Source organism: Aythya ferina (genome assembly GCF_964211825.1).
Source record: "Aythya ferina genome assembly, chromosome: 7".
Lineage (NCBI taxonomy): Eukaryota > Metazoa > Chordata > Aves > Anseriformes > Anatidae > Aythya > Aythya ferina.
In genome coordinates this window covers 14062132-14089986 of record NC_140302.1, presented here as the reverse complement: position 1 = coordinate 14089986, position 27855 = coordinate 14062132, and the positions used below count along the sequence as shown (strand labels likewise).

The 27855-nt window shown below is 34.7% G+C and overlaps 1 protein-coding gene across 17 annotated transcripts in view; it reads right to left on the bottom strand.

The window, feature by feature from the left end:
- Positions 1-27855, bottom strand: part of KCNMA1 (potassium calcium-activated channel subfamily M alpha 1) — a 476248-nt gene that overhangs the window by 246921 nt on the left and 201472 nt on the right. For all 17 annotated transcript variants that reach the window (XM_084526419.1, XM_084526420.1, XM_084526418.1 and 14 more), the window contains one exon: positions 12202-12263. In XM_084526419.1, coding sequence (XP_084382545.1) covers positions 12202-12263 — 62 coding nt within the window. The remainder of the gene's footprint in view (positions 1-12201; positions 12264-27855) is intronic.

Genomic DNA, 27855 nt, shown 5'->3' with positions numbered 1-27855 from the left:
AATGCTGTGGGAGACGGTGTCAAAAGCCTTGCTGAAGTCAAGGTAGACCACATCCACAGCCTTTCCCTCATCCACCCAGCACGTCTCTTTGTCATAGAAGGAGATCAGGTTCGTCAAGCAGGACCTGCCTTTCATAAACCCATGCTGACTAGGCCTGATCGCCTGCTTGCCCTGCAAGTGCCGCGTGATGACTCTCAGGAGGATCTGCTCCATGAGCTTCCCTGGCACTGAGGTCAAACTGACAGGCCTGTAGTTTCCCGGGTCTGCCCTCCGGCCCTTCTTGTAGATGGGCGTCACATTTGCTAGCCGCCAGTCAACTGGGACCTCCCCCGATCGCCAGGACTGCTGATAAATGATGGACAGTGGCTTGGCCAGCTCCTCTGCCAGTTCTCTCAGTACCCTTGGGTGGATCCCATCCGGCCCCATCGACTTGCATTCATCCAAGTGCCGTAGCAGGTCACCAACCAGTTCTTCATGGATAATGAGGGCCACATCCTGCTCCCCATCCCCTTCCACCAGCTCAGGGTACTGAGTATCCAGAGAACAACCGGTATTGCCGCTAAAGACTGAGGCAAAGAAGGCATTGAGCACCTCCGCCTTTTCCTCATCTCTTGTAACTAAGTTTCCCCCCGCATCCAGTAAAGGATGGAGATTCTCCTTAGTCCTCCTTTTTGTGTTGATGTATTTATAGAAACGTTTTTTGTTATCTTTAACGGCAGTAGCCAGATTGAGCTCCAGATGAGCTTTGGCCTTCCTAATTTTGTCCCTGCACAGCCTCGCTACATCCTTAAAGTCCTCCCTAGTGGCCTGCCCACTTTTCTAAAGATTATAAACCCTCTTTTTTCTCCTAAGATCAAGCCACAATTCTCTGTTGAGCCAGGCTGGTCTTCTTCCCCGCCAGCTCGTCTTTGGGCACGTGGGGACAGACCATTCCTGCGCCATTAAGATTTCCCTCTTGAAGAGCGCCCAGCCTTCCTGGACTCCTCTGCCCTTCAGAACCGCCTCCCAAGGGACTCCACCAACTAGTGTCCTGAGCAGCTCAAAGTCAGCCCTCCGAAAGTCCAATACAGCGGTTTTACTGGTCCCCTTCCTGGCCTCGCCAAGAATAGTGAACTCCACCATTTCGTGGTCACTCTGCCCAAGACAGCTCCCGACAATCACATCCTCCACCAGTCCTTCTCTGTTTGTGAAGAGAAGGTCTAGCGGGGCACCACCCCTGGTAGGTTCACTAACCAGCTGCATCAGGAAGCTATCTTCCACGCTCTCCAGAAACCTCCTAGACTGCTTTCTCAGGGCTGTGTTGTGCTTCCAGGATATGTCAGGGAAGTTGAAGTCCCCCACGAGTACAAGAGCTGACGATTTTGCAACTTCTGTCAGCTGCCTGTAGAATTCCTCATCCGTCTCCTCATCCTGGTTCAGTGGTCTATAGCAGACCCCGACCAGAACACTAGCCTTGTTGTCCCTGCCGATCCTAACCCAAAGGGACTCGACCTTATCATTCCCAGCCTCGATCCTTTCCAACCCAAATCATTCTATGATTCTATGAATTCATGACAATATTCAAATTTTGTTTAAGGGAAGCTATTTGATAAATGAAAGGCAAAGTGCAGAAACCTATGGACAAACAACAGGAAGGGACAGGAATGGAAATGGACAAACAAAAGGAATCAAAAACATCTCATGCCAGTGACACTGTAAGAATAGGATATTAATAAAAGAAAAATCAAGTGAGTAAGATAACACTCAGAATAGTGCCTAAAGGCTACAAAAATTTTGGTTTAACATTAAACATAGAGGAATTTTAAAGCAATAGACTTTTTAAAGTGAGCAAATTTGAAAGTAACTAAACAGAAAGAGATGTAGAAGTTGCTACTCAGACCCAAGCAACCTAAACAAGTTCAAAAAGATCCAAAAGATCTAAAAAGATCAACAGAACTATTTGTATTGGTGTAAAAGCATGAAGCTTATGTTAGGCAAGACAAACATGCTGCTGTCATTAAATTAGATATTGAGTAATGGAGTGTGATGCTTTTTCTTTCCCCCCTTTTGGTGAAAGAATAAAATTATTTGAAAGAAAGCTCATATATTAGAACACAGGCTTTTCCTTTCTACATTCTGACCAAAAGCAACACTATAGTAAAGGGTGTTTATAATATGGAAAGTATTTTAAGCAACATGTTGAATAGAAATACTATAAAATTAATAACTACAGAGTTGCTGGAGAAGCTAGCTAAGCCAGAATCCACCAAATCAACATTGAACCTCAGAAAAGGTAAAGCCCATGAAACAAAACAACAGAACCTTCAGCAGTGAAACTGAAGCTAATTTAACATCTTCAATTTTCCTTAGTGAGTGTAGACATACTTTTGTTTAAAAGTAGCTTTTTAATAAAAATAGTCAATATTTAAATATGTTCAAGATTAAAAATTAGTGTTTCATGTCACTGTAGCACTGGAATAACTGTGTTCGAACACCAATCAAATGAATTTAAAAATATCAAATTTCTACAAATCACCATTTCCTAAAAACAAAACAAAAGCACAAATAGCGAAGATCTGGACCTGATAACATAAAGTTCTGTGTTAGATGTTACACAGGGAAGCATCTATATCTGCAGCATCATTAAGGAGCTTCTAGATATCCCTTTCTTCTTTTATTTTTCCACACTAGCATAAATAATCTCATGGTAAAAGCACATTTAAGCCCAACTGTGCCAATTCTCTAATTTCGCTAATTTCCAATCTTTTTACAAACTACATTATCAAGACCTTTTTTTTTTTTTTTTTTTAAATACATATATATATTTTTTGTGTTGAAATTGTCAAAAAAAATCTTTTTTATTTCCTTTCCCCATCTTTTTTAAACAGGAAACCTACCACACCATAGTCAATAAATAAATAAATAAAAGGCAATAAAAGAAAAAAAGCTGAAAAGCTTAGGTAAGAGATGAAACAGAAACATTTGTACATCTCATTACTGAAATCTAGAAAGATTAAGGAGAAGATAAAACACTGAAATCTAAAGAAATTCTAGAACGGAAGGTAAATAAAAATGCAGGATATCAGGAAAGTGTCTTGACTGCCAGCAGACTCTACCACACAAACCCTCATAACTATTAAAAAAAAAAAAAAAAAAGGTGGGAAGAGATTAATTTTGTCTAATAGTCCAAACTGTTACCTACTTATCAAAATGGAAAATAGGTAGAGAAAATGGGAATTTCACATTCTGAACATTGAACTTTGCTGAAATTCTAGAATCAATGAAATAAAGACATGTCAATAAATTAGCCCAACATCCTACCATTTGGAGTATCACCAAGTGACCAACTGTACGTAAAACTAAACTACCAGTTTTTTTTTGTTTGTTTGTTTGTTTGTTTTTCCTTCAAAGCTTGTTTTACAGAAAATTCCACAACCTTTCTAGGTTATCTTTTCCAATACTTCATAACTATCTTTTTTTTTTTTTTTTTTTTTTTTAATATCAAAACTAAACCTACACAGTTGTAAATTGTACACATTTTACAATTTTTTCAGACACCACAGAGAAGACCTTTGATTACCCCTCCATTTACATTGGAATGGTGTCATATCTGCTCTCCCTACAACACAACACGGAAGGGTTTTTTTCGTCCCCGATGGAACAAAAACCACTCCTCTTTCTTTTAACTTATCCCTCACTAGAAGATGGATAACTAAACTTTTGATCATTCTCCTTTTCTACATCTTTCTTCATTTTTTCTGCTTATTTCGGATACAATGATGTAGCAAAAATATATATACATGCTTGGAAGAATTATCATGTCTGTGGATGCTCTACTGTCCATAGTCTAAAAATTACACTGCTGTGATCTTTTCATTTCCTCCTCACAAAAAAATACGAAACATGGTTTCTGTGTAAAATCATGCTCACTTGAAACAGCCTTATAATGTAAATATAGGTGAAAGAGTATTTAAATTAGACAACACTTCATTTAGAAGTTCCTCCTTCATCCTTCAAACAGATGAACTATGTGGAGCAACATGCCATGCCCTCCTGCCAATGTGCCAGTGATACAGATTTTTGTCCATGTCAAAAACAAATTTCAACTGTTCAGCACAAATTGGGTAAGGTAGCACTAATGGCAAAGTGCAAAGAAAAAAAAAAAAAAGGATCTGATTCTTGAAATATTAAGCTCTGATTTTTCTAAGTAATATTCCAAGAGAATTCAAACTGTATAAATATTAGCTCATGAAAAATAATGAGCTAACTTCTTGAAGATCAAACTCTTAAGCTAGCTGTTTTCGGTATAAACACTATTAATTCAAGTGATGCATTAATATACAGGCCTACCTGGCAAGATTTTCATACAAATAAATTCACTAAATATCACTGCATTTATAAGCCTTTGCTATTTAAAATTACTGGCATATTTTTGGAATAATAAAATAAAAATAACAAAATAAAAATAAAAATCTTGAACTTCAGCGATTCCTTATCACGTATCTGGCTCCAGCTGTAAAGCAGCATTGCCAAAAAGGGTCCTGATGGACAAGATCAACATGAGCTAGCAATGTGCTCTTGCAATAAAGGTTAGCAGCATCCTGGGCTACATTAGGGAATTTGGGAATTTATCTTTCCCCTCTGTTCAATACTGGTGAGGTCACATCCAGAGGCCTGGGTCTGCTCTCCATACACAAGAGAAAATGACACAGAAGAGCGAAATCAGCGAAGGGCCACAAAGATGATTAAAGGTCTACAAGCATCAGCCACATTGCATTATTTTATCTTGAGAAAACAGAATAGTTACATGTTGCCTAACTAGTGATTATTTACAGCTAATAAAAATCATTCTAATCCAATGTTGATTCACCAATATGATTAACAAATACAGAGGAATTAACTCTATTTATGATAATAACCTAGCTGGATAACATAACAATTTTTTTTTTTTGAAGGAGTTTTAGAACCTTCCTCAACTCCTAAGTACAATGGAAGAGCTATTCAGGCAGTGTTTTGCACATTTTAGTGCATATAATTTACCAAATTTAAGTTCTCTGAGTATGTCAGAGAACAAATGCAAACACAGAATTACGAGATGGACAGTATAGAAAACATGCATCTAAATTCCATATGTATGTTTCAGTATATTCAGCATGTGAATGAACAGTTTAAGATAACACCTATAATGGTTGGTTGCAGTATCACAAGAGACAAACATCTAGCAATAAGCCTAGGGAACATACAATCATACCTAATCATATTTAAAAAAAAAAAAAAATCACTGTAAAATAAGATTTTACATCTTGTCACGCATTATTTGTGTTAACACTGTTAATTTTGCAACTACCTCACATCCCAATTCATGTAAGACTTAAAAAGCTGCCATTTATGAAATCTCAAAATTTCAGTTTTTTTTCCTATATACGGTGTTCATTGCAACACAATTCTACCTTTGACATAGGCAGCTAAGAAAAACATGGAGAATAGCTATTTGTTTCACTGCACCCCCTCCCAACCCTCCCCCCCACCCCAACCCCCAGCATTTTTGCTTTTTGCATTAAAATAATCACATCATTTTTGTTGCTGGATTTCACTCTTAGATAAGATCATCTGTACCTAGCAAAGGCTATGCATCTTTCTTCTATCCAATTGTCTTCAGAGCCCATGCACTGCACTGCACACCTACCTGCCTTCAACTCTAGCATGCCACACAACAATGACCACTGAATCTGTTGATGCTTTCCCATGAAACTCCATAGAACAATGAGGAAAATTAAAATCCACTGCAACAAATAAAGATTTGTTCTGTAAATTCCCTTTTGATTAAACAAACAATGGTGTACACCCAGTTGTCTACTAGAAACACTGCAAAGATAAAACTAGCTTTGTCTGCCTTCATTTATGACTGAGAACTTTATTCAATGATGTATGAGTTTAAAGGGTGTTGAATCCTTATAGACCATACATTATCACTTGCCAAGAATCATCAGTAAAAACAGCTAACATGATCTTTCTTTTTTAATAGTAAAAAAAAAAAAAAAAGTGATTTGAAAGTAATGACCCAAGAGAGCTTCATTTAGACTTTTAACCTAGATTTTCTGTATTTCCAAAAATAAAACCGATCACTCAGTTTGACTACTGAGCAGTAAACAAAACTAACATGTTAAGAATTAACCCCACTTTATTCCCCCCCCCCCCTTTTTGTTTTTGTTTTTTGAGAAAAGGTGGTTAGAAGAAATTCACTTTGATTTACTTCAGCATTAGACAAAATTTATCATCTCAAAGCAACTCATGGAAGCTGCTGCAGTATTAACAAAACTTAGATGAACAAAAAATCAAAACTGAGGAGGAGACTGGCTGCAGGATACCAAGGGAGATTTGGACCGTCTGTATGAGACTATTATTTACAATGAATTATCATTATGGAGGGAATAATACTGTTTTAATCTACTTGTGAAGACACAGACCACGGTAATTTTAGAAATTTGAACAATGGTAAATATCATCTAACATTTTCTTGAACCAGATCCCAGAATTTAAAGTCAGGTTCATCTCTATTCATGTGTCATGAAAAAAAAAATATGCAAACTCTAACCAAAAGCTTATAATAACGTGTTAGTCTATTTTTTGTTAAATAAGATCAAAGATCAAAAAATTGAATTTACTGTGAGAGTTGCTTTTCTGGGAATCTTTGACATTTTAATTATTATAAATCAGGCCACTGGGATTCACCTGAAATTCAGATGTAACTATTGCATTTTCTGAGTTACAACTGAAATTTCAATTATTTTTTTATTTTATTTTATTTTTTTCTCCTAAGTATCACGAAACTGAAGAAGTTACCAAAATGTTCTGTTGATTAGTCCACATGATGTGGAAAAGCTGGCTGATCTGTAATGAAAGTATAAGACCGATATCTTAAAATATATTTTTTTGGTATTTGAACAGTTTTACTACCTATTCAGTTAAACTTTATATCTCAGATGTATTTATAAAGTTTATATATATGCCTATTTATAGATCTATATATACAGACTAAACAAATGAGAAAAATTTGAATCCTCCTGAGCAGTGACAAACTGTATCCATACTAAAATTATAGATATATTCTTCATCAGGCTTGTCTTATTTCTACAGAAGACACTATTGCATTAAATTAAATGTTTTCATGAGATAAAATGGCAACAGTAGCAAACAATGGCAAGCCAAACATCATACACAATCACAATTTATCCTCAAATATTCCCACAGCATAAATGAATTTATAAGGACTTGGGAAAAAAAAAAATGGCACAGAAAAACAAAATAAGTTCTGCTAGTAAAACACTCCAAGAAAATGTAGTGGCTTTGCTAATAATTTCTCTTTGTGCAGTCATTGAGTAAATTCCTAAGAATATTTATTTCTAATGCATGCTTCCTAATCTTTTCCCATTCAATGGCAAAAGCTGCAACGTGAATCCTAGAAAACCCGACTTCTCATCTTGCATTGTTTTTGGCAAGCGATTTCTAGAGTAGCGTCTCTGATAGCTTCTGTTATTAAGCAGAAGTAGGTAACAAAGACTTGCTTCACTCTAGATAATAAAAAGTAGTCAAAAAAATAACTGCAAGACACCCCAGGAGACACTGAAGCTCAAGGATAGAATGACAACACCTTCTAAAAATCATCTACATATAGAACCTAACACAAGAATACAACTGGTGTGTCATTTTTAGATAGCCAAATATATATGCATATACTTATGTGCATATATATATATATATATATAAATAAATGTTTTCATTTTTCTTATAAAATTATTTGATTCATGTTTGGAATAAACTTTGTGACTCATTGTCAAAGAACATTACCTCAATAAACCACTTCCTTGAGCCCTAAAGCTAGTTCATCTGGTCAATTAAAACTGTGTTTTAAATAACATTATTATTAATCTTCAAGGATTAATTCTTAATCAATACAGTCCCAAGTATGTCAAGCTCACTCAATCCCACAGAGCACAGACTGACCAGCATCAATCAAACCTGAACTTGTGGTGACTAAAAGTACATATTTTCATTCTCTTTCATGTTGAATAATTGATGAAAAAGGTTCAGAGATGAAGATATGTAAGATATTTTGATAGTTTTGAAACTCGGTAAATTTTAAGGAAAGTCTAGAATAGACACATTTGTGGAAAGCACAAAGTTCATATAAAAAAAAAAAAGTTGTTTTAAAATTAAGCTGTGATGAGGGCATTTTCCTTACAGTGTACTTAAGACAAGTGTGGTAGTTTTACATTTGGTTCCCTGGATATCTGACCTACACAAATGGGATTTTACACAATCAATATGCAAAAGGAGCAAGTACTTCCAAAACTTTCTAAGATATACAAAGAAAAGTAGAATGAAAACTTAGAGTTATTTTTTTCCCATGTTTAAAAAGAAATAAAGTTGTCTTATTAAGAGGAGCAGCAGTTAAGAGCAAGCTCAGGGCTCAGCATGATCCTATATGCTTGTGTGGACATTTGTGTACATCTTCATATTCACAATGGCACTGTTATTCTTAGATCCAGCTGTTTTACACTCATTGCCAGATGGTACTTTTATGTGCAATTCTAATTAAGTATAATATGTGGGACAGTACTGGAAAAAGACAGCTATTTAGTAATGACTACACTAATGCCTTTGAAAATACAAACAAATCCTAAAAATAATAAACTAAAAACCTCAGGTGAGTAGAACAAAGCAAGTTGTGAGACTTATGTTTTCACCTTGCCATTGTTCAGTTTTACTTCTGCATGGATTCCAGTTTTTCAGGAAGGAATTCCAATAAATGAGGTAGACTTCAAGAGACAGTGCAGCAATAGCTTGTCATTAGAAGCTTTATTGCAGAAGTATTGAATTTCTGTGCCTGAAAAGCACAGCTCATATCTATGGTTGCATATGACATTGTCTTGCATCCCAGAAGAGAAAACAGAATCAGAGAAAAGGAAATTCACATCACAAACAGTTCCTTTACTACTGCCATTGCAAGTAAGAGAAAATGTTGAAAAGTTTTGTGTGTGATGAAAAGTTTTAAAGGAAACATAAACTGGGAAAGAATTATTATTAGGATATATGATGCTACTACGTACTCAAGTAGATCACTTTCTTAACCAAAACTCTCCTGAGTAACTGCTTATGACTTTTTCTTTGAATGGTATTTTATTCAAACTAATTTGTTACTCCAAAAATAAAATAATTTTGTGGATGATATTGACAATATCTCTTTGGAAAAATTTTCATGTTTAACTATTCCCAGTATTTCAAAATACCATTATCCATGGAAGCAGTTTTTTATGAAGTTACCTGCTATAAGTAAAGGAATGAAAGAGGCTAGTATTTAGTAAGAGGTGAAACATTTCATACTGGGATGTGACTGGATTTAATTGGTAGGAATGTTAAAATGGTCATTTCTCCGCTAAATGATTTTCCACTTTCATGGCTAAAATCTTCCATTAGTGGCTAGCATGCAAAAATGTCCTATATATAACTTGTGGTACTAAGAGACAATGACTGAAGCTGTCAGCATGTAAGAAGTAAAGGCATTGAGTTTACACTCCTTTCAGCTGTGACGTCATTTGTTTTACCTGCAGTCACCTTCCCTACACCATGACTGTAGCAGAGGGAACAATGGGTAATATCTTCAATATTGGCCTTACAGAATTCCTCAGTGCATTTCACTAGAATTAATCATAACAAGTCCTTGACTGACAAAAAGTGTTCTCCATTCTCCCCTTCTTTAACCAACCAAGAAAGTGGTGTTAAAATCTGTGCCCATTTTCTTGAGGCCTGTTGTGTATGAAGTCATGTAGGATTCCTTCAAGTACATAGCTGTCCATTGTGTCTACAAAACTACTGGTAGATTAGGATGAATAAATCCAGCTTTTTGTTCTGGACAAATGCTTACTTTTCAACTCTGTATTGAAGACATGATTTTTGTCACTCTAGGTGTTATATCTAGGTGTTATGACAGCTAAGTGTCATTGGCACAGGTTGAATACAACAGCTATAGAATGCACTGTCAAGAAAAATCACGCAATGGTATATATCAGTGTCCAGTGTGCAAACTAGACCCTGTTTGTCTCCACTTGTCCAGCTGTTTTATCATGGTCTTCCTCTCAACTCACCTTCATCCCTTCACCATCTCCTGTTTGACCAGATCCTAAAAGGAATTACTTAATCATACACTTAAGACCTTAAATAGACCGATACATAACTACCACATTTCATTCTACATTGTTGCAGTGGAAGTCAGCTAAGCTGTTAATACAAAACGAAGCAGGATTTTTCACTTCAGGGAAATATCTGGGGAGCTTCTAACCTGATTTAAACAACTAATGAAAAAAAAAAAAAAAAAAAGTGTGTGGGAAGAAAGCAAGATAAGAGAAGAGGAGGAAAAACAACAGGAAAAGTCTGTAAGTGTAATACATGTACATTAATTTCCGGTCGCTGAATTTAAACTGCAGATGGGAGTTGAACATTGGCTGAAGGCTTACAGAAACGTACAGTTAAAATATTTTTCTATCCCCATTGAAAAAGCAGCTAATAAGCTAGTAGCAGTACATAGTTTAGGTAGCCACAGAAAGCTTAAGCACCCCAGAAGCATCTTCTATTTTGTCAGCTTTGCTGTTCTTGAAGAAGAAAACTAAACAAAGGTTTCTAGAATGCAGTGCCTGAAAGTCATTATATAAACAATCACTATCACAACAGACAATTGTTCTGAGAAATAAGTATCTGGTTTTTGGTCTGAAATTGAAATGTAAGTGGAAGCAGATCTTACTCTGTTTCACACCTTTGACTTGGATATGTTGGGCACCAAGAAATTTTACAATTGTGCTTGAAAAAGATCAGAAAAACACCACCTTATGCGTTTCAGTGGTAACATATTAAAGAAAAAGGTTGCTAAAATTGAGAGCACTCTATTTAAGGAAGGAGTATAGAATTTGAGCTTTCTTACCACTTCATTCATCTCCACAAAGAAAATCTCTGCCTTAATTTACTTGGCACATCTAGACTACAAAGGTATGACTTGACTCACACAAAATATTGCTGACATTCATATATTCAAGACCACCTTTTTCTGGTGCTACCACCTGCCTAGATATCAGTAAGTACAAATAGCAGAAGTGAAACATCTGATTTTCTGGGTCATGTAGGAATTGTATCACATTGCCGCACTGTTACTACTGACAGCTATGCAGGCTCACATGAGCAACTCCAGCAAAGTACCTTAACTGTTTGAGTAAAGGTAACCTTAAAACTCATTCAGAAACAAAACAAAACAAAATAGAACAAAAAACTGTAAATGTAAATGTACAGTTCAAAAGCTTTGAAATGGTATTGACATTTCATTATATCATACTCCCAAAACAATTACATTTAAGAGAATAATATTTTACTAACTATGGTTTCTTCTGAGTTGGGCTGCTGATTTGCTTTTTCCACCAGTGTCAGCATCCAGCTTAACACAAAAACAAAGGTGGAATATGAATGGAACTAAAGGAAGGATATTCCTAGTTATGTTGTTCTGTACCAAACCATCACACACTTTAATAGGTCAGGATTAAACTTTCTGTTGCCTGGCCAAAACACTGCACTCTATGATAATGTTGGTGTGTGACAACATAATTTAAAAAATAATGAGATGTTTTGCAGATTTTAATGGCCTACTTTATCTTGGGAGATGTCTATCAAACACAGGAGCTGGAAATCTGAATAGATATGTGAAATATAATACTCATGCTGTCTACCTCATTCAGAATTTTTTGTTGTTTTCAGAAGTGTTCCTGTCAGTCTCCTGAAATGTTTTTTTGTTTGTTTGTTTTTTTCTTCCTGCAAACTAATTTTTTGGCAGATATTCTTCCTCTTTGGTGGATACCTATTATCCCAATCTTGAATTTGAGATTTTACATATACCCTATAAAGATAAAAAACAATTTTGCAACAGTATGTATAAACTCAACACACAGAAGTATTGTTTTTCTGCCTATGCTTCCTACAGTTCCAATGGCAACACACTCAATCCAGTTAATATTGGATATTTTTCCCATCTTTGAGTTATTTGGTAGACCATGCACCATTATAAAGTTCTTCACACTCAGGCAATGAAATCAAACACAGAATTGAAGTAGATCAATGGAGCAATTCAAAGATGTATAACTGCAGTAGGAAAGGAGAGAAAGGAAAATGTTCTAGAATACTCACTTTGATGAATCTATGAAGTATATTACAAGAGCACCAATACTAAGAGCGAAGACTAAGACAACCTACAAAAGAAAAGTAGGAGTGGTTATTAACAGTGTTAAAGTGAAACATTTCTTCTTCTACACACACACCAAAAAAAAAAAAAAATCATAAAATAGTATTCTATTTCATCTGTCATTTTCTTTATTAAGGTTGTTACTCATTGAATTTCAAACAGTATATATTATCACAGAATGCTTTCTTGCAGTGAAAAAGAGCCACAAACACATCAAATCAGGGCAATCCAGTAGACAGTTAGATCTTAAATCCTAACCTCTGCTAACCTAGATTCTTTAATTTCAAATGGCCAGCAATCTCATTGCATGCCATTAAAGTTTCAGTATACATTTAAAAGAACTGTCCTTCAGGACTACAGTAAAAAGTATCTGCTCAGTGGTAGGTAAACCAAGAGAAATGATAGATTACACTGAATTTCCATTTATAAACATGCTTTTGAAATCCACAGGTTATGTGCATGTATAAGGCTGTGTAAAAATATGTATTTACGTTTCACTCTTGTCCACTAAAACACTAGTTAACTTCCAAACACATTAAAAAATAATAGTTTGATGCAGCTTGTATACAAAGGATACACACCCAGAGCAATTTTCCCTCCTTAAAATCTGTTGAATTTTTTGAACAAATGTATTTTGTTAGGTATGGCATCTAGCCCTTATTAGCTGTGTAGGAATTGCTTTTTTGCCTAGTACATCAGAAGCTGGACTGGAGACACATCTGTGACCTACACAATGTGACCTACATCATTATCTACACAATAGTTTCCGTACCCATTGTAACGTAGATGTCTGACATGGTAATGATAGGCTTATTCTCTTGAACAATGCCATCCCCCGGGTAATTTGGAATTTTAAAACATGGATCCAATAAGCTATTTTTTATATGATAGAATATGATTTTATTGGAAGAAATCAGAAAAAAAAAAGTCTGCTATAGTGAAGATGCAAAACAGATTAAAAATTATGTCTCCTGCAACTCTTATCTGATCTACTGGTCTACAAAATCAACACAGAATGTTCTTGTCTTCTGACAGGCACTTCTCAAGTAGCTGCTTAGAAGTAACATCCCTTAAAATAAACCCAGAGCATTGGCAGTTCAAGACCAGATAGACCAGAGTACTACTAAGGGGACATGCTCCTCACAGTTAAAATACAACTTCTTATGTCAGAAATGGCTAAAAACCACATCATCTAAACAACCATATTTGTGAAATAAACTAGCAATATAAATCCAATTCTGACTAACCAGATTTATTCATCTGTATGAATATCACCAGTAATGTGTACCACCACAATTATTGTTACTTTTCTTGACAACCACAACTGTTCAAGCAACAGATGGACAATGAAACAAAAATTTGTTCATCCAATATAGGCTTCAGACCTAGAAGCTGGCACTGGAAATTATTAGAACTGCTTTTGGCTAATGAACACAGAAATTAGTTCCCTAAGACTGTCTCACTAGATCCTTGAACCAGCCATGATTCACTAACTCCTCCTCTCCATATATTAGAAAGAATTTGGAAGGAAATTCTCTTCCAGCTACAAATTTCACTATAATGATTAAACTAACATTTTTTTTTTCCCAGTTAAAGGACATCAGCTACAGTTTTGCTTGCTTTCTGTGCAGATCTTTCTTTTTTTTGCCAAGTAATCACAACATAGTATTCTATATTTTGAGATTATTTTTCACCTGGATTCCAGAGAAAAGGATTTTTGTTTTCATTTTAGACATTAAAAGATTTAAATAACATATTTTTGAAAGAGCAAGACATGTTCAACAATAGAAAAATTCTTAATAAATATAAGTTAAAACACCTTTTTCTGAAGCTGTCACTTCAGGAAAGAAACTGACTTACTCTTTTCATTTTTTCAAGTTCTGCAAAGTACAAAAGTAAAGATGGACTGATTTTCTCGTTCACTTGTCTTAGGTCACAATATTCAGTCACTGCCTACTAGCCAAAGGATACCTCTGTAATGAAACCAGCATAACTGTATACCAGTCTTGCATTTTCATCATATCCAGTCTCTTAATAATCATCACTGTGGTGCTTAAATCAAGTTAAAGAAATCCTAGGTAAGATATTCCAAAATGCTTAAGGAATTTAAATGTTCTATGACAATTCATATAACTTCCATTAAAATGCAAATATCTAAATTTTGTAAGATGCTTGATTCCCATGCTACTCCAGTGAGATATGACAAAACTACACCATTCCCCTGTTGTAGTATATACCTGACTTTAAATCAAGTCCTGTTTTCTCTTCTACTACCCCAACACACATCCCTGGTATTACTATTCATAATGTCCCCAAAAATCACAGAAAGGGAATTAGAAGAAAATGGAATCTTATACTCCATTATTATCCTGCCAGCAGAGAGACACACTTTTCATTTGCTTAAGTGACAGTGTTATCAAGCTCAACACAAATATGCTAAGTGTGAGGAAAAAGAAGGGCCTGAATCAATCATTTTAAAGGTATATTAAAATAAAAATAAAATTAATATCCTTCCATGCTAAATAAATCAATTTGATAAGAGTCTCAAATGCAAGGTTTATTTAGGTATTTTTTTTAGGTATTTATTTGGGTATATGGGTATTCCCACCATTTAGGTATTCCCACCTAAAAACTGAATGTAACCTGGTTATTTAGATCCAGGGATACAGTTTTTGAGTTTAGGTCTAAATTCAGATGAGTCCTTGCAAGATTTTCCATGGGAGCCAACATCTATTTTTGAGAACTTATTATGTTTGAAGAGAGGTATAAACCTAGACAGACTGATGCCCCAAACCCACAGAAACTAGAAGCTAAGGGAGTAAAATAGCATATATGTATGTGAATTACTTCCATGTTAAGTAGGCCATGGGGAGAAGCTTGCTTGCTCTGTTTATTATTCCAATGCATTTGGCACAGCACTGCAATTGCTACACATCTATTATAGCTTCTCTCTGGAAGGAAAAAATCTTTTAATTTATAATAAATTACTGTTTGTTTAAGATTGAGAAATGTGAAATCATATGCTAGCAGCTACTCTGACTAAGCATTTAGCATTAAGTTAAAAATAATATCAGTCTGATAAAAAGAAACAGAGAATAAACATGGAATAGTTGCTACATATACTTATTTTTTTCATTAAAAATAAAATTAAAGAAGATCCAGACAGAGTTCAACAAAAGTATACACTGCCTTTTTGAAGCAGAACACAGAGAAATTCTAGAAAAAAAAAAAATCCACTTAAAGAAAACTGCAAAAACATTTTGCTTTCTCCAATACTGGTAAGATGCCCCAGAAGACCTTTGACCATTCTTTTGAGGTACTTCATGCATCTACACTAAGAACAGTCACAGGAAATAACAGGGGAAAAAAAAAAAGGGGGGGGGGGGGGCTGACATTTTTTAAAAACAGAGTAACACAGCAAAGCTGCAGGGGTAGTATAGACATTGAGCAAATACTATTAGGATGAAGCCATGATAACACCAAAGGGACTCAGCGCACCTTCCAGGGCCAGACCTATGTAAAAGAAGGATAATAATGACCAATATAATAATATAATGAATATAATAACCAAATAACCAAGGGGTGGCACTGTTTCTCCTACAACTGCATTGAACTCATGTCCTGGCATTACTGAAGAAGCATGGAAAAATGGAAAGGCTGTTCATATTAGGGAGAAGTTATAATTATTACATACACAGTAATGAGTAATGTAAAGATTCCAGTGTAGAAACATTTTTTCCACGTCAACCCTGCAATGAGTGCATCAAAAACATCATACCACAAACACAAACTTCTTATGTACTCTTATACAGCAGTCTATGTTCATTTAAATCACTAATGAAGTGTTAATACCAGATGTTCTCCCTAAATTACATTTTGATGCGTATATCCACAAGTAGCACTTCAGTCCAATACCACTCCCACTAAAGTTATGAATTCATCTTGAATTTTTTGCGTTATTTGCATACACAGAATTTAGAAACACCTATCTGACATCAAAAATAAGTCAGAAATATCAACAGTTTTCAGGCTATTTGTTACACTAGCTAAATCCTAGCCTCATTAGTTACAATTATTAGTTGCATATGTTTCTTCCAGGTTGCATATGGAATCAGGTAAAATACTTCAAACAACAATGTTCTCTTCTCCCTTTCCTTCCTGCCAATTTCCTGCCAATTCTTCCTATATATAGCGAATGTGCTATAGGTCTAAACATTACTGATAGACATATCTCTGATAAAGACTTACACAAAATAAATGACACAATAGTTAAAATTGGCTTCTTTCTCCATGTTCCCAATACTCTGTACTCCTCTGTTCTTTTTCTTCCTAATGGTTTCTATGAACTATTTCTATGAATAAATTTTCTGGTATTCTGAGTACTAAATTAAAACATATTTATTTACATACACACACACACAGATAAAGTAGATGAAAATATTTCCCTTACTTTCCAACTCAAGATCATACATTACGCTATTGACATTGTAGATTGAGAACATCAAAAGAACATCTTTTAAGTAAATGCATATCAATGGTAAACGTACTGGCACAGAGGTTTCTGGGAGTGTGGGGGGAACATATATGTTGAACTTAATGTCTTTGAAGAACTTAGGACATAGATTTTGTGCTTCTTGCTATGCATTTGTTTCAAGATAGGTAATTTCAATATCTCAGAGGCAGGATGAGATCTTCCATATATGCTATGCAGTAGGCAGGCAGCAGAAGTCATACAACCATCTACTTGGCACGTGCCTGAGGGCAAACTTGTCAATCTCTGCCACTAAAGAGTCATTTTTACTATTTCCCTGACTCCTGAAATACAACCCTTTTCTCTTTCATGTCTTCAGGGTTGAAAACTTGTAGTGTGATAGCATGTATTTCATCTTCTTTGAATTTTATTTTTTTCCCTAAGATGACTGAATTGGATTTGTCTTGGAGCTAATGAATGGAAATATCTCATGTAACATCCCATACCTTTTATTTAACACTAGGTTTACAGAGGCCCTAGAGAATATATGGTCCTTATTCTATTGGGGAAGAGAGGGGGTGGTATTTGTGAAAAAAAAAATAAAACATTTTATGCTTTGCAGAGGGTGGAAAAGTTCTTATTTTGTTATCTTATGACAATCTATTGTGCATTGCTCTTCAGAAATCTGTGTCTGAAGCTCTTACCATGCTAAGATGAAGTTTTTGACCACTAGGCCAACTTTACTGTTTATAATATATTAAATTGTTCTATTAACATTTATATTTCAGATTACTTAAGGAGAATACAAACCATAACATATGACCTCAAAGCTACATCCTGGTTAACTCAAGGATCCACTAATTTTGTAATTCTAAACTTTTCATTAGTACCATTCTAATAGTCTGAGGTTTTGGCCTATTTTGAAAGAAAAATTACACACTGGAAATATCAAAATAAACTTCCTTTGACCAGAAGAATGGAAAGCAATTGTATTTCTTTTATATATACAGAGAATTTATTTGTTTGGATTTGTTAGGAATGGAAACCTATACACAACTACAAGTTATATTTCAGAAGGAGGAATTACTTAATCTTTGTTTGGCAATCCAATGTTAATTTGCAGACTCTAGGATGTGCACCAGGACATTTACAATTAATGTAGTCCAACAAAAGTAAGACTTGAGCAAGACTAGACCTCAAAAGAGCCAAAACACCCTGCTTCAATTTAAGTCTCATTAACTGATACCCTATATGTAAACAACAAAATCCAGAAAGCATTCCATGTAGGCAAAGTGGTAAGAAATTATGCATTGCAGCTGATATCAACAGCTGAGCAATTAGTATCTCTGAGGTTACTATAAATACAGATGAAGAAAGAGCTGTTTACTATAATAAGAAAGTCTTTCCAAAAATCAGTGTTCTCCACTCATTTTTGATAGCACTTCATTAAGATTTATTGCTATTATTCCCTGTGGATATATCACAGTGAACTAAAGCAGCTGCATTATGTTAAGTTTATACAATTCACAGAATCACAGAATGTTAGGTACTGAAAGGGACCTTGAAAGATCATAAGAAAGGTCATGTAGGCCAATCCCCCCACCAAAGCAGGAACACCTAACTCCCTCAACCTACTAACCACTGCCCTTCTGATACACCCCGGGATGCTACTGGCCTTCTTGGCCCCAAGGACACAATGCTCATGGTCATCTCGTTGTCCACCAGGACCCCCAGGTCCCTCTCCAACTCACTGCTTTCCAGCAAGGCAGTCCCCAGTTTATAGTAGTGTCTGTAATTCACGTTAGTTCATCCAACAAAATGGTCTTCAGAACTTCATGACTTGTCAAGACAAATAAATTGTAATATGCATTTTTATAACAATTAGTAGAGAATTTCTGTTAGAGATGTTCTCAGCTATACCCTGACAAACAAAAGTAGAGACAGGAGTGAGTATATCTGAGATCTATGAGTAGGACATAGTACCATGCTCTGGGTAGAGCTGCACACTGAGTTTTCTCTGGGTTTAAACACATTGCCCGTGTCCAGCTTTTCTGCCTCCACTTTTCTACCTGGTCCCTCCCAGGCCAATGCATAAATAAGTGAGATGAGGAAGGCAAAAGTATAAAATATTAGGAATACTGCTTTCCACCATTTACTCTATGAGGATATGAATTCCTAGGGGCTCTTGGGAAGTCATTCTACCAAGTCAAGGTTCGCAAAGTCATATTCTTATTGACAAAATGCTCTCTTAATGTCTTTCAGAACAACTGCATACAATGTCAGCTTCTCTTTAAAGAGAAACATCTAACCACATGTCAGCCATCATGAGCCACCTTACAACAGCAAATCACAAACAAGTGAAGCATGAAGCAGGTGAATCAGATGAAAAACCTAGTGATAAAACAATAAAGAGAGAAAAATAAGATTCCATCTTGTTCCTCCCACCAATAAATAAGAAATGTGAAGTTCAAACAAGCCTTCTAAGAAACTAGGAAGTTTCTTGTCATTTACCTGTTATTCACAAGCATAGGGAACAGATTTTGCAGCTAATACACTCCCTGTAAAAGAGCCATGCTTGCTGGGACACAGCAGAATGAAGAACCAGCAGTGATATATATACATGAGTACAGCCCAAGAGCAAATTCTACAGTCAGCACCTGCTGCTGATGACAAGATACATGTTAACCACTATGAATCTTAATGCATGTGTTCTCTGAACGTTGTGCTAGCTAGTAAATCTGCCTTGGTGACTTATCGATCCTACCCTTTTGCATGCAGAAGTGGCAGGCAACAGAGTTAAACAAAACATTTTTACTATTTCTTCCACACTTTGAATGTCAGATAGGATTTAGAACCTAATTCTGGAAGGAACTAGGCACCTGCAAGCTAGACAGGGAACAAACTCACCTTTTAGGGAAGTCAGAAAATACTCAAAAGCACCTCAGTCTTCAGAGCCAGCAGCTACCAGCCCTTAGTTTTCGGTTTGATGCAATTAAAGCACTAAATTCAAACATTGTAAGTTGATGGCCACATTATAATCTTCTCAGAAACCCAAAGACTTGCAAATATTTGCATGCAAATTCTTTTCTTTCAATTACACTGTCTGCTTTATTATAAATTTCACTACAGAGCTACTTAGCTATGAAATTCTACAGTAAATAAACTAGTCACCAACATTCAGTAAAAAGAGTACTAAAAGTTTCATCAGCTTTATGAGAACTGCTGTATAATTTTTGCCCTTGTTCAGCAAAGTTCAAGTAGGCTTTCTATTTACCAAGAAAACTCAAAGTTTATCCAAAAGTGGAAGGGAACTACCTTTATGAACCAACAGGCAAAGTCACTGTGAATTTATCTAGGGAAATTAATAGCAAGGATTTTATTTTAAAAATATAACTAAAACAGCAATAAACAGGTCACCATAAGCTCTGGCTGACAATCACAAGCAATCAGAAAAATTGGTTATTAACCCTAGTTTGGCTTCTTACTTGGTGTGTGAACGACAGCATGTTACTTTACCTCTCCAGGCTTCCGATTCTCACTCTTGTTTTCGTTTGGCATGGACAATGAATGCAACTGCTTTCTTTCATTACAGGTGTTTGCAATGAATCTAACACAGCTGAGACCTCTATTGCAGTTATAGTAATAATAAAAGGCCTGACTAGGACACAGTATTTGAAACTATTAGCGCTATGTAAGAGAGCAAATGGACTTCATTTATTCAAGGGTTTTGTTTAAATAGAAGGCTTTTAACATCTCTTTCTAAGCTAAACTTCTTGTTTAACTTTCTGGCATTAAAATTTAGTTCCATTAAGCCAGTACACAGTGTAGTAGGATTTTAACTTATTACTGATACTAAAATTACACTGAAAATCTCTTTTAAAATATAGTTCAAATTTAATTAATCTGTTTCTAGAGACATTTGTAGTAGTTGCAATAAATAAGAAACTTAGAAACAGAACTCTTGTGAGAGAAAACAAACAGCAGATACAGAAGTTTAAATAAAAATAATTTCAGATGTATTGAACTTGTACATCAGAACAGTAAATTAAATATTATTTGAATGGGGCAGGTAAGATGCACAGCAAAGGCCTGAATCACTGCAAGCTTGTTTAACTATTCATACCTGTAGTAAATAATTAAGATAACAGGTCATGAAGTAGGTAACATCTTTGGGGAGAAGGAAAAAAAAAAAAAAAAAAAAGCAAATTCAGCCTGTTTGCCATGAGCTGGATTTTGTTCTCTCTCCAACAAAAGATACAACTTATATACACTTTAGCAGACTACTGCTTTTAGCAGACTGCTTGAAATTAAGTCTACTATAAAAGGATGCTGTTGGATCAAAATTAAAGAATCATTACAGTAATCATTACAGTCATCAGACCCAAAAACATGAAAAATCAAAGCAGGAAATGAACCAAATTAAGAGACTTTGTTAATATACTTTCTTAATACACTTTTATTTTATGCACACATACTCATTTTAAGAGGAATCTTAAAAGAAATATCTTTGTCATTTCATGTTCTGTACATGCTTCTAACAAAGTTTCTATTTCACCTTTCATTATGCAAAGTTATTTTTTTCCTCAACTTTTAACTTTTCCTTAACTTTTTTTTCCTTAACCTTTTTCCTTAACTTTTATTGTCAACATATTGACAATAAAATGGAAATTTTTGTTTAATCCATAAATTTGAAAAGAGTGAGATTTTCTAATTAGTGAAAAAATACAAGACAAAAAATCCCATCTGTTAATGGTGCTGTGTAGCTTGAAGCTAATTAGGTTTGCTGGGAGAGTGCCAGGTAATATGACCAATTAAAGTGCATACAACTTTTCCAAATCTAGCATTTAATTTCATTAGTTTAAAAAAAAAAAAAAAAAAAAAAAAAGTAGTACTTTCTGTTATGTTGTGCCATTTTCTAGAGATAAATGCTAAATTTACAGGATCACATGTATGTATGTATATATAACATATATGTATATATGTATGTGTATATATATGTATATATACATATATATGTATATATGTGTATATATATGTATACACCATATATATAATTCCTCCAAAAAATAAAAAAGGCCCTTCCTCCTGATTACCTATCAGTCATCCAAATTATCCATTAATGTCAAGAAAAATAAAATTAACATATATATATATATATATATATAAAGTCACAAGCATAACTCACACTGATTTTCAGTGGATGCACGTGGATCCAGTGTGACTCTACAATCACACTATGCAAATAAGATATGTTGATTACAGTTACCTATAAACTGTTCTTCTCAATTTTCCTTTTTATAAGTTCCTCATAGCATGACTGTAGCTGAGAGCCAATATTGAGCCCTTAGCTAGAGTGGAAACAGAAATTTCTTGATTTCAGTAAAACCCAGTGACATTTAATTCATGAAGACGGAATGAAGAAGAAATGGTCAAATCATTCATTATATATATATATATATATAAAAAAAAAAAAATATATATATATATATAAAAAAAAAAAAAAAAAAGCACTTGAGTCGAGAAATGTACTTTAAAACATATTAAAGACAGTCCTCAGAAGGGAAAAGAACCACTGCTAAATATATCTGATGAACTGCAAAAACAGTTTGCTGCTGTTGCTCACCATTAGATCTCTCATCTCTCCTTTAACATTACTTAATGTATTTAAATATCTTCTGTAATTATAAGGATATTTTCCAGAATTGTAATATTTCCATTTCTGTTTCCAGAATGAGACAGAGTATAACAAGTACCAATATCTGCAAATGAATGAAGCCTTGTATTCATTGGTCAAGTTCTTCTTTAAGTCTAGGAAAACCCGTAGCTGTTCCCGACTTTTAAAGAGAGGTAGTCAACACCAACATGACTTCTTAATAGGGACAATGGTATCTTCAGAGACTTGTGTGACCAGGAGCTCACTGTACATGTATCTTGATTCACATGGTCTGGCCATTGATCAGACACTGCTTACTGTCAGTTACTTCAGTAGCTTTCCTGTGGCAATTAAATGAAATACCAAACACCAGACATCAGTGAACAAAATCAATGCAAGGAAACCCTGCTAAATAGGATGGTGGAAACCTGTTGAGGCAGTTGAACAACACAGTAGTTCTGAAAGACACCTTTACATTTTTTGTTTTATTTGTTTTATTTGTTTATTTATATTTATTGTATATTGTTTATATTGTATATGTAAATGTATATTGTATATGTATATGTATTGCTCATATTATATATGTATATATTGTTTATTTGTATTTATTTATATATGTGATTTGTTTTATTTTAGCTCGTTCTTTTCTTTTCTCTTGTCTTTTTTTTTCCTGATATCGTTTGTCCTTCACTTGTTCCGTTGAAATTGACAGCTTTGACTGATAGACACAAGGAAGCATCTCTCATAACAATTTGCTTTAAAGACTGAACATTTGACTTTTTTGATGATTTTTGATCAACCTACTTAATTATCCAGTCTTATATGAGAATTTGCAAAGACAAAAAGCTGTCTTTAAATAGCATATAAAAGCAAAAATGGAGAAAGCAACAGTCTGAGCACTGACTACAAATTGTAGCAGTATATTTATTAAATTTTGGTCATTGTATAGACTTAAGATGTCTGATAAGTCTATACAAGAGCATTATATTTCAACTTATCTGAAAACAGCAAGCGGTTATTTAAATTTTCAAGTGGTTATTTAAAAATATATCTCTAACCAGAACTCTCATTTTCCCATGGCAACATCAGTATAGACAATGTGAGCTCTTTTATTTTTAGACAAATTTGAACTGAAAAGCCTGCCAATAAATTCTTTGACACATTCATTAATTAGATAGAGATCTCTAAGATCTCTATGCAATTGCACAATAAAATTTAACAATTTCATTGGAGCAGCTAAACCTAAAGCAAACAAATTTTCAGGATCATGGTGATCTTGGTTTATGGCAAAGCATTCCCTTGTGTTAAGAAAGTCACTTTTACAGGCTTTGGAAGTAAACTGTAAAAATGTTCATGTAGTGATTTTTACTCCTTTAAAATACATGACTGAAAGTTTTCCTTTTATTTTATGTATAATCTGCACAAGTATAATTATATGCTACTACAGGTGAAACTTTGGTTCACAATTTGATGCAAGGCTGCATTCTTACATGCAGGTTTCTTCACATTTCAGAGAAAGGCATGGAAGCTTTTGATACCATTAATTACATGCATCAGTAATTTTCATGCTGTAATCATCAAGGAAATGCTGATTATATGTTTTCAGAATAATTTGGAATTATGATTCAACATCATGTGACAAATGCTGTGAAATCCACACAAGGTATGAAACAGAATTGGTGTTTTAAAACTGTCACTGAAGATCTAATGCAAAAAATAAATATTGCAGTCATGTAGCCAGCAAAGGCAAAATGTTATGTTTCCACAACAAATGTCTACTTATGGTGAATATTTTTTCTATTTTCTGAGGGCTAGGAGGGAAAGAAGAGCAGTTGCTTTGTAAGGACACAAAGACTGATTCATTTAGCAAACTTATTTTCTTCATGTGAATGTTTCAATGTTGCTCTGTAGCTATAATTCAAAAATTGAAAGCTTTTTTAATGAGCATTTTTAGTGTGATTGAAAAATAAGATCAAATAATCAGGTGATAAAAGGCTTGTAGAAACAACTTCCAGTTTAACTCTCTCCAATATCTTTGTTTTATTACCCTTACCTTTCAAAACCATACATCTGTAACTCAACTGTAACTACTTAATCTGAGACTCAACTGTTACCTTAGTAGACATTTTCTCCTTAGTAATGAAAGTATATCAGGTCCTTTAAATTAACATTCACCCTCCTGTGCCTTGGCTTTTCTTGTTCTTTTTATACAACATGAAGAGCTTAATTCAAAGATAATTTTTCAAAGTCATTCCTTCCTCTGTGACTGTAGTCTTTTCATTTTTACCTGGCTTAAGATAGCAAGGGTTATCTCACATCAGTGTTCTTACGCTTACAGTCTTTGTCTTATTCTTACAGCCTCTGGCTTGAGGTAAGCCAGAAAAGGGCCAGTCTTCATATTGCTTTATATGGTCCCTTGAAAAGATCTAAGAATTTAGGACTACTGACTTTCATGCTGGAGTGGTCTTGTCCACAGAGATAAAAAAAAAAAATGGAGTATGGAATGCAGAACATACAACTTCAGTTTATATTCTCTCGGAACTGTCACAGTGTGTCTTAACTTTCACCCTTTTCTTGTTTCAGCTGGGCTATATTTTCTTTCTGAGGAACTACAAGAACAAGAGGCTTTATTTTGAGAATGGCTTAAAATTGAAATCAGATAAACCACCAGGTAATGATGCATATATCCTGGCCAAAGAGATTTCTAAGAAGTATTGCTGCAATTCCATGTCTTTATATAGGCGAGCGGCTTTAGTCCACATTTTAAAATATTACAGAATGAGCAGAAGATGGAAGCATACGTTGGGTTGTAAGGACTCTTTTTTTTTTTTTTTTTAAAGTATTTCAAGGAAAAAAAAAAATCCCAGATGAACTATGTAAAATCTATAGTGTGTTTTGTTTAAGGTAGAGTTTTTTGTTTTTTTTTTTTTCTCTGAATGAATACTGTAGAATCCAGCTGTGATCCTGGCCAGGTAAACTATGTCATTGAACTTCAAACCTTCTTTCTGTTCTCCATTTTTCCTTCATGTGCTTTACTTCCCTCCTTCCCCAAGCTGATCTATTCTGATTCAGTCCTATGTTGCTTTGTTCAAACGATAATATTGGATTTTAAAATAGGTCACCTTTTTAGAATTTACTATAGGGTAGGGAATTTGGAAGCCAGAGATAAGGAAATTACCTTTTAAACACAGACTTTTAAGGTGCAACAACAGTGTAAATCGTTCCTCCCCTGCAATGACACTGCTGCTCTTCCCTTTTAGAGAAAAGCAGCAGCTGAAAGAGAAAGTGTGGATGTCTATTTGTTTTGCACCAACTGAAAATCCCATCAACTCCTGGGCCAATGACCTCCTGCTTCCATTGAACGAGCTTGCTCTCCATACACCATGCACAAGACCAAAAAGTGAAGAAAAAAGAATGTCAGAGTCTAATGAAATTAAAAAAAAAAAAAAAACTTGTACCAAAACAATATATGAGAAATAGTTATATTCTGCTGATGACAAGGCACAAAAACAAATGCTATCACACAAATGCTATCATGTTCTAATAGCAATAATTTTTTCTTGACACCTTAACTGACATGCTTCCTCTATGACTCCCAGACAGAGATGGAAGAAAGAGCTTTCAAAGTTCATAATTTCAAACATTAAATTAAGTTAAAATTCCTTTTGTTGATTGCCTAAAACCTCAGAAATCCTCTTTGATCAAAACAATGTTATGACAAAGACCTATGTAAAAGTGTGCCAAGGCTGCTAAATGCTGCTGACTCAGAAAGGAAGTCCACCTACTGATTCATTAACACGACTGCCAGCAGTACTGATGTATTCCTTGGAAGTCTCTTGTTTAAGCAGTTTCTCAAGTCATGCTTTATTTTCTTTTTATTGTTCCAGGTATATTAAAACACCAGAAAGACCAAACACATCCATATCTGCTTATATATCTGACTTTAAAGCTACAGCTTTTTCTTAAATACAAAAGCCATAGTAGGATGTCACTAGTACCCAGTACGTGCTGCAGGGCTATTCCACAATGTAAAACACAGCCAGGTGAATGAGCTTTTGTGAATGAACAAAGCCTTTGTTAGAATGGGTGATATGCACTGCTTCTACTGACAAGGAAACCATGGAACAGGCGTTCTGCCACTGACAGCAGAGGTATAAGCTTCACATTTACTGAGCAAGCTGTCTTGCCTTTGCTCCAGTTCCTTGCTGGACTAGAAACAAATGACCACTGCACTGAACATACAGAGCACCTGTTTTGATTGTATTAACTCTGACCTCTTAATGTATTTTCTCAGAACAAATTTCTGGATTGTGATTCAACAAAATTTAAGCAGAGTCCCCTTATTGGCTAAAAAACAGCAGTCATTATTTCACCTTCTTCTCACATGTGCAAACAACAAGCAGTTACGACATTCATTTATGATCAGTTCATGATTTGAAAGGTATCTTTGAGAAAACAGAGGCCAGAGAAAACAGAAGCTGTTTTTTTTGAGAAAACAGAGGCTGTGTTAGAAATCAGAGTTTCCTGGGTATCAGAATGCATTCCCTAAAAAAAAAATAAAAAAAAATCTAATTGATGAAAAAGAGGTGACTTTTTCCCCCATGATTTAATGAAAAAAATGATTATTTTTGTGTTTCTGCTATCCAAGAGGTTCTGAGTGATGAAAACTCAAAGATGATTTTACACCATAAAATTCTCAGTCCATTAACTTGATACAATAACTTCTTTATATTAAGACCCCAAGTTGCCTGGAGGAGATCTTCTAGCAAAAAAAAGCAGAAGAATGTGCCTAAGGTACTACCTTGTCATTGATTGTTCTTAAACAGAGAAATCTTGGAGTATATTTACATGCTTTTTAAAAAGAGGATTAAAAGCTAATAAGAAGTATCTGAGCTAAGTTTGTATTAGCAGGTTTGATCAACACAGAAACACTATGTTCAATAAACCAAAACTTATTGAAGTTCATAATGTGTCTTGACAAATATATCAGTTTGGTCTCTCGTTTCATTTTATGTTCCTGTTTCCTGAGCTGTGATAATATGAGTATTTCAAATTTCATTTAAAATCACACACACACAAAATCAGCATCATCTAGTTATAAAAGTAGTAACCTTTAATCACAGTGAACCACTTTAATGGCTGAAATCCACAAGTTTAACATGTAAAAGTGAAATCATCTGAAAATCATTTTGAATCACCTGATTCAAAATTTAACACCAAGTTTATCGTGTGTGTGCTAAATTTATAGCAACAACTTAAGTCCTCCTACAGCAGTAAATTATTAGCAAATACTGACAATTCTTGAACGAGAATAATATAAACTACAACAGTAAGAGACAAAGAAATGTAGAATATCTAAAATGTAACAGTAACGTTAAGCTTTCTGGGAGAAAAATAATTGTCAAAATATATTGCTTCAAATTACCTCTCTCTTATTAAAGAGGTGGATGACTGGAAAACAAAAAATAGAAAAGA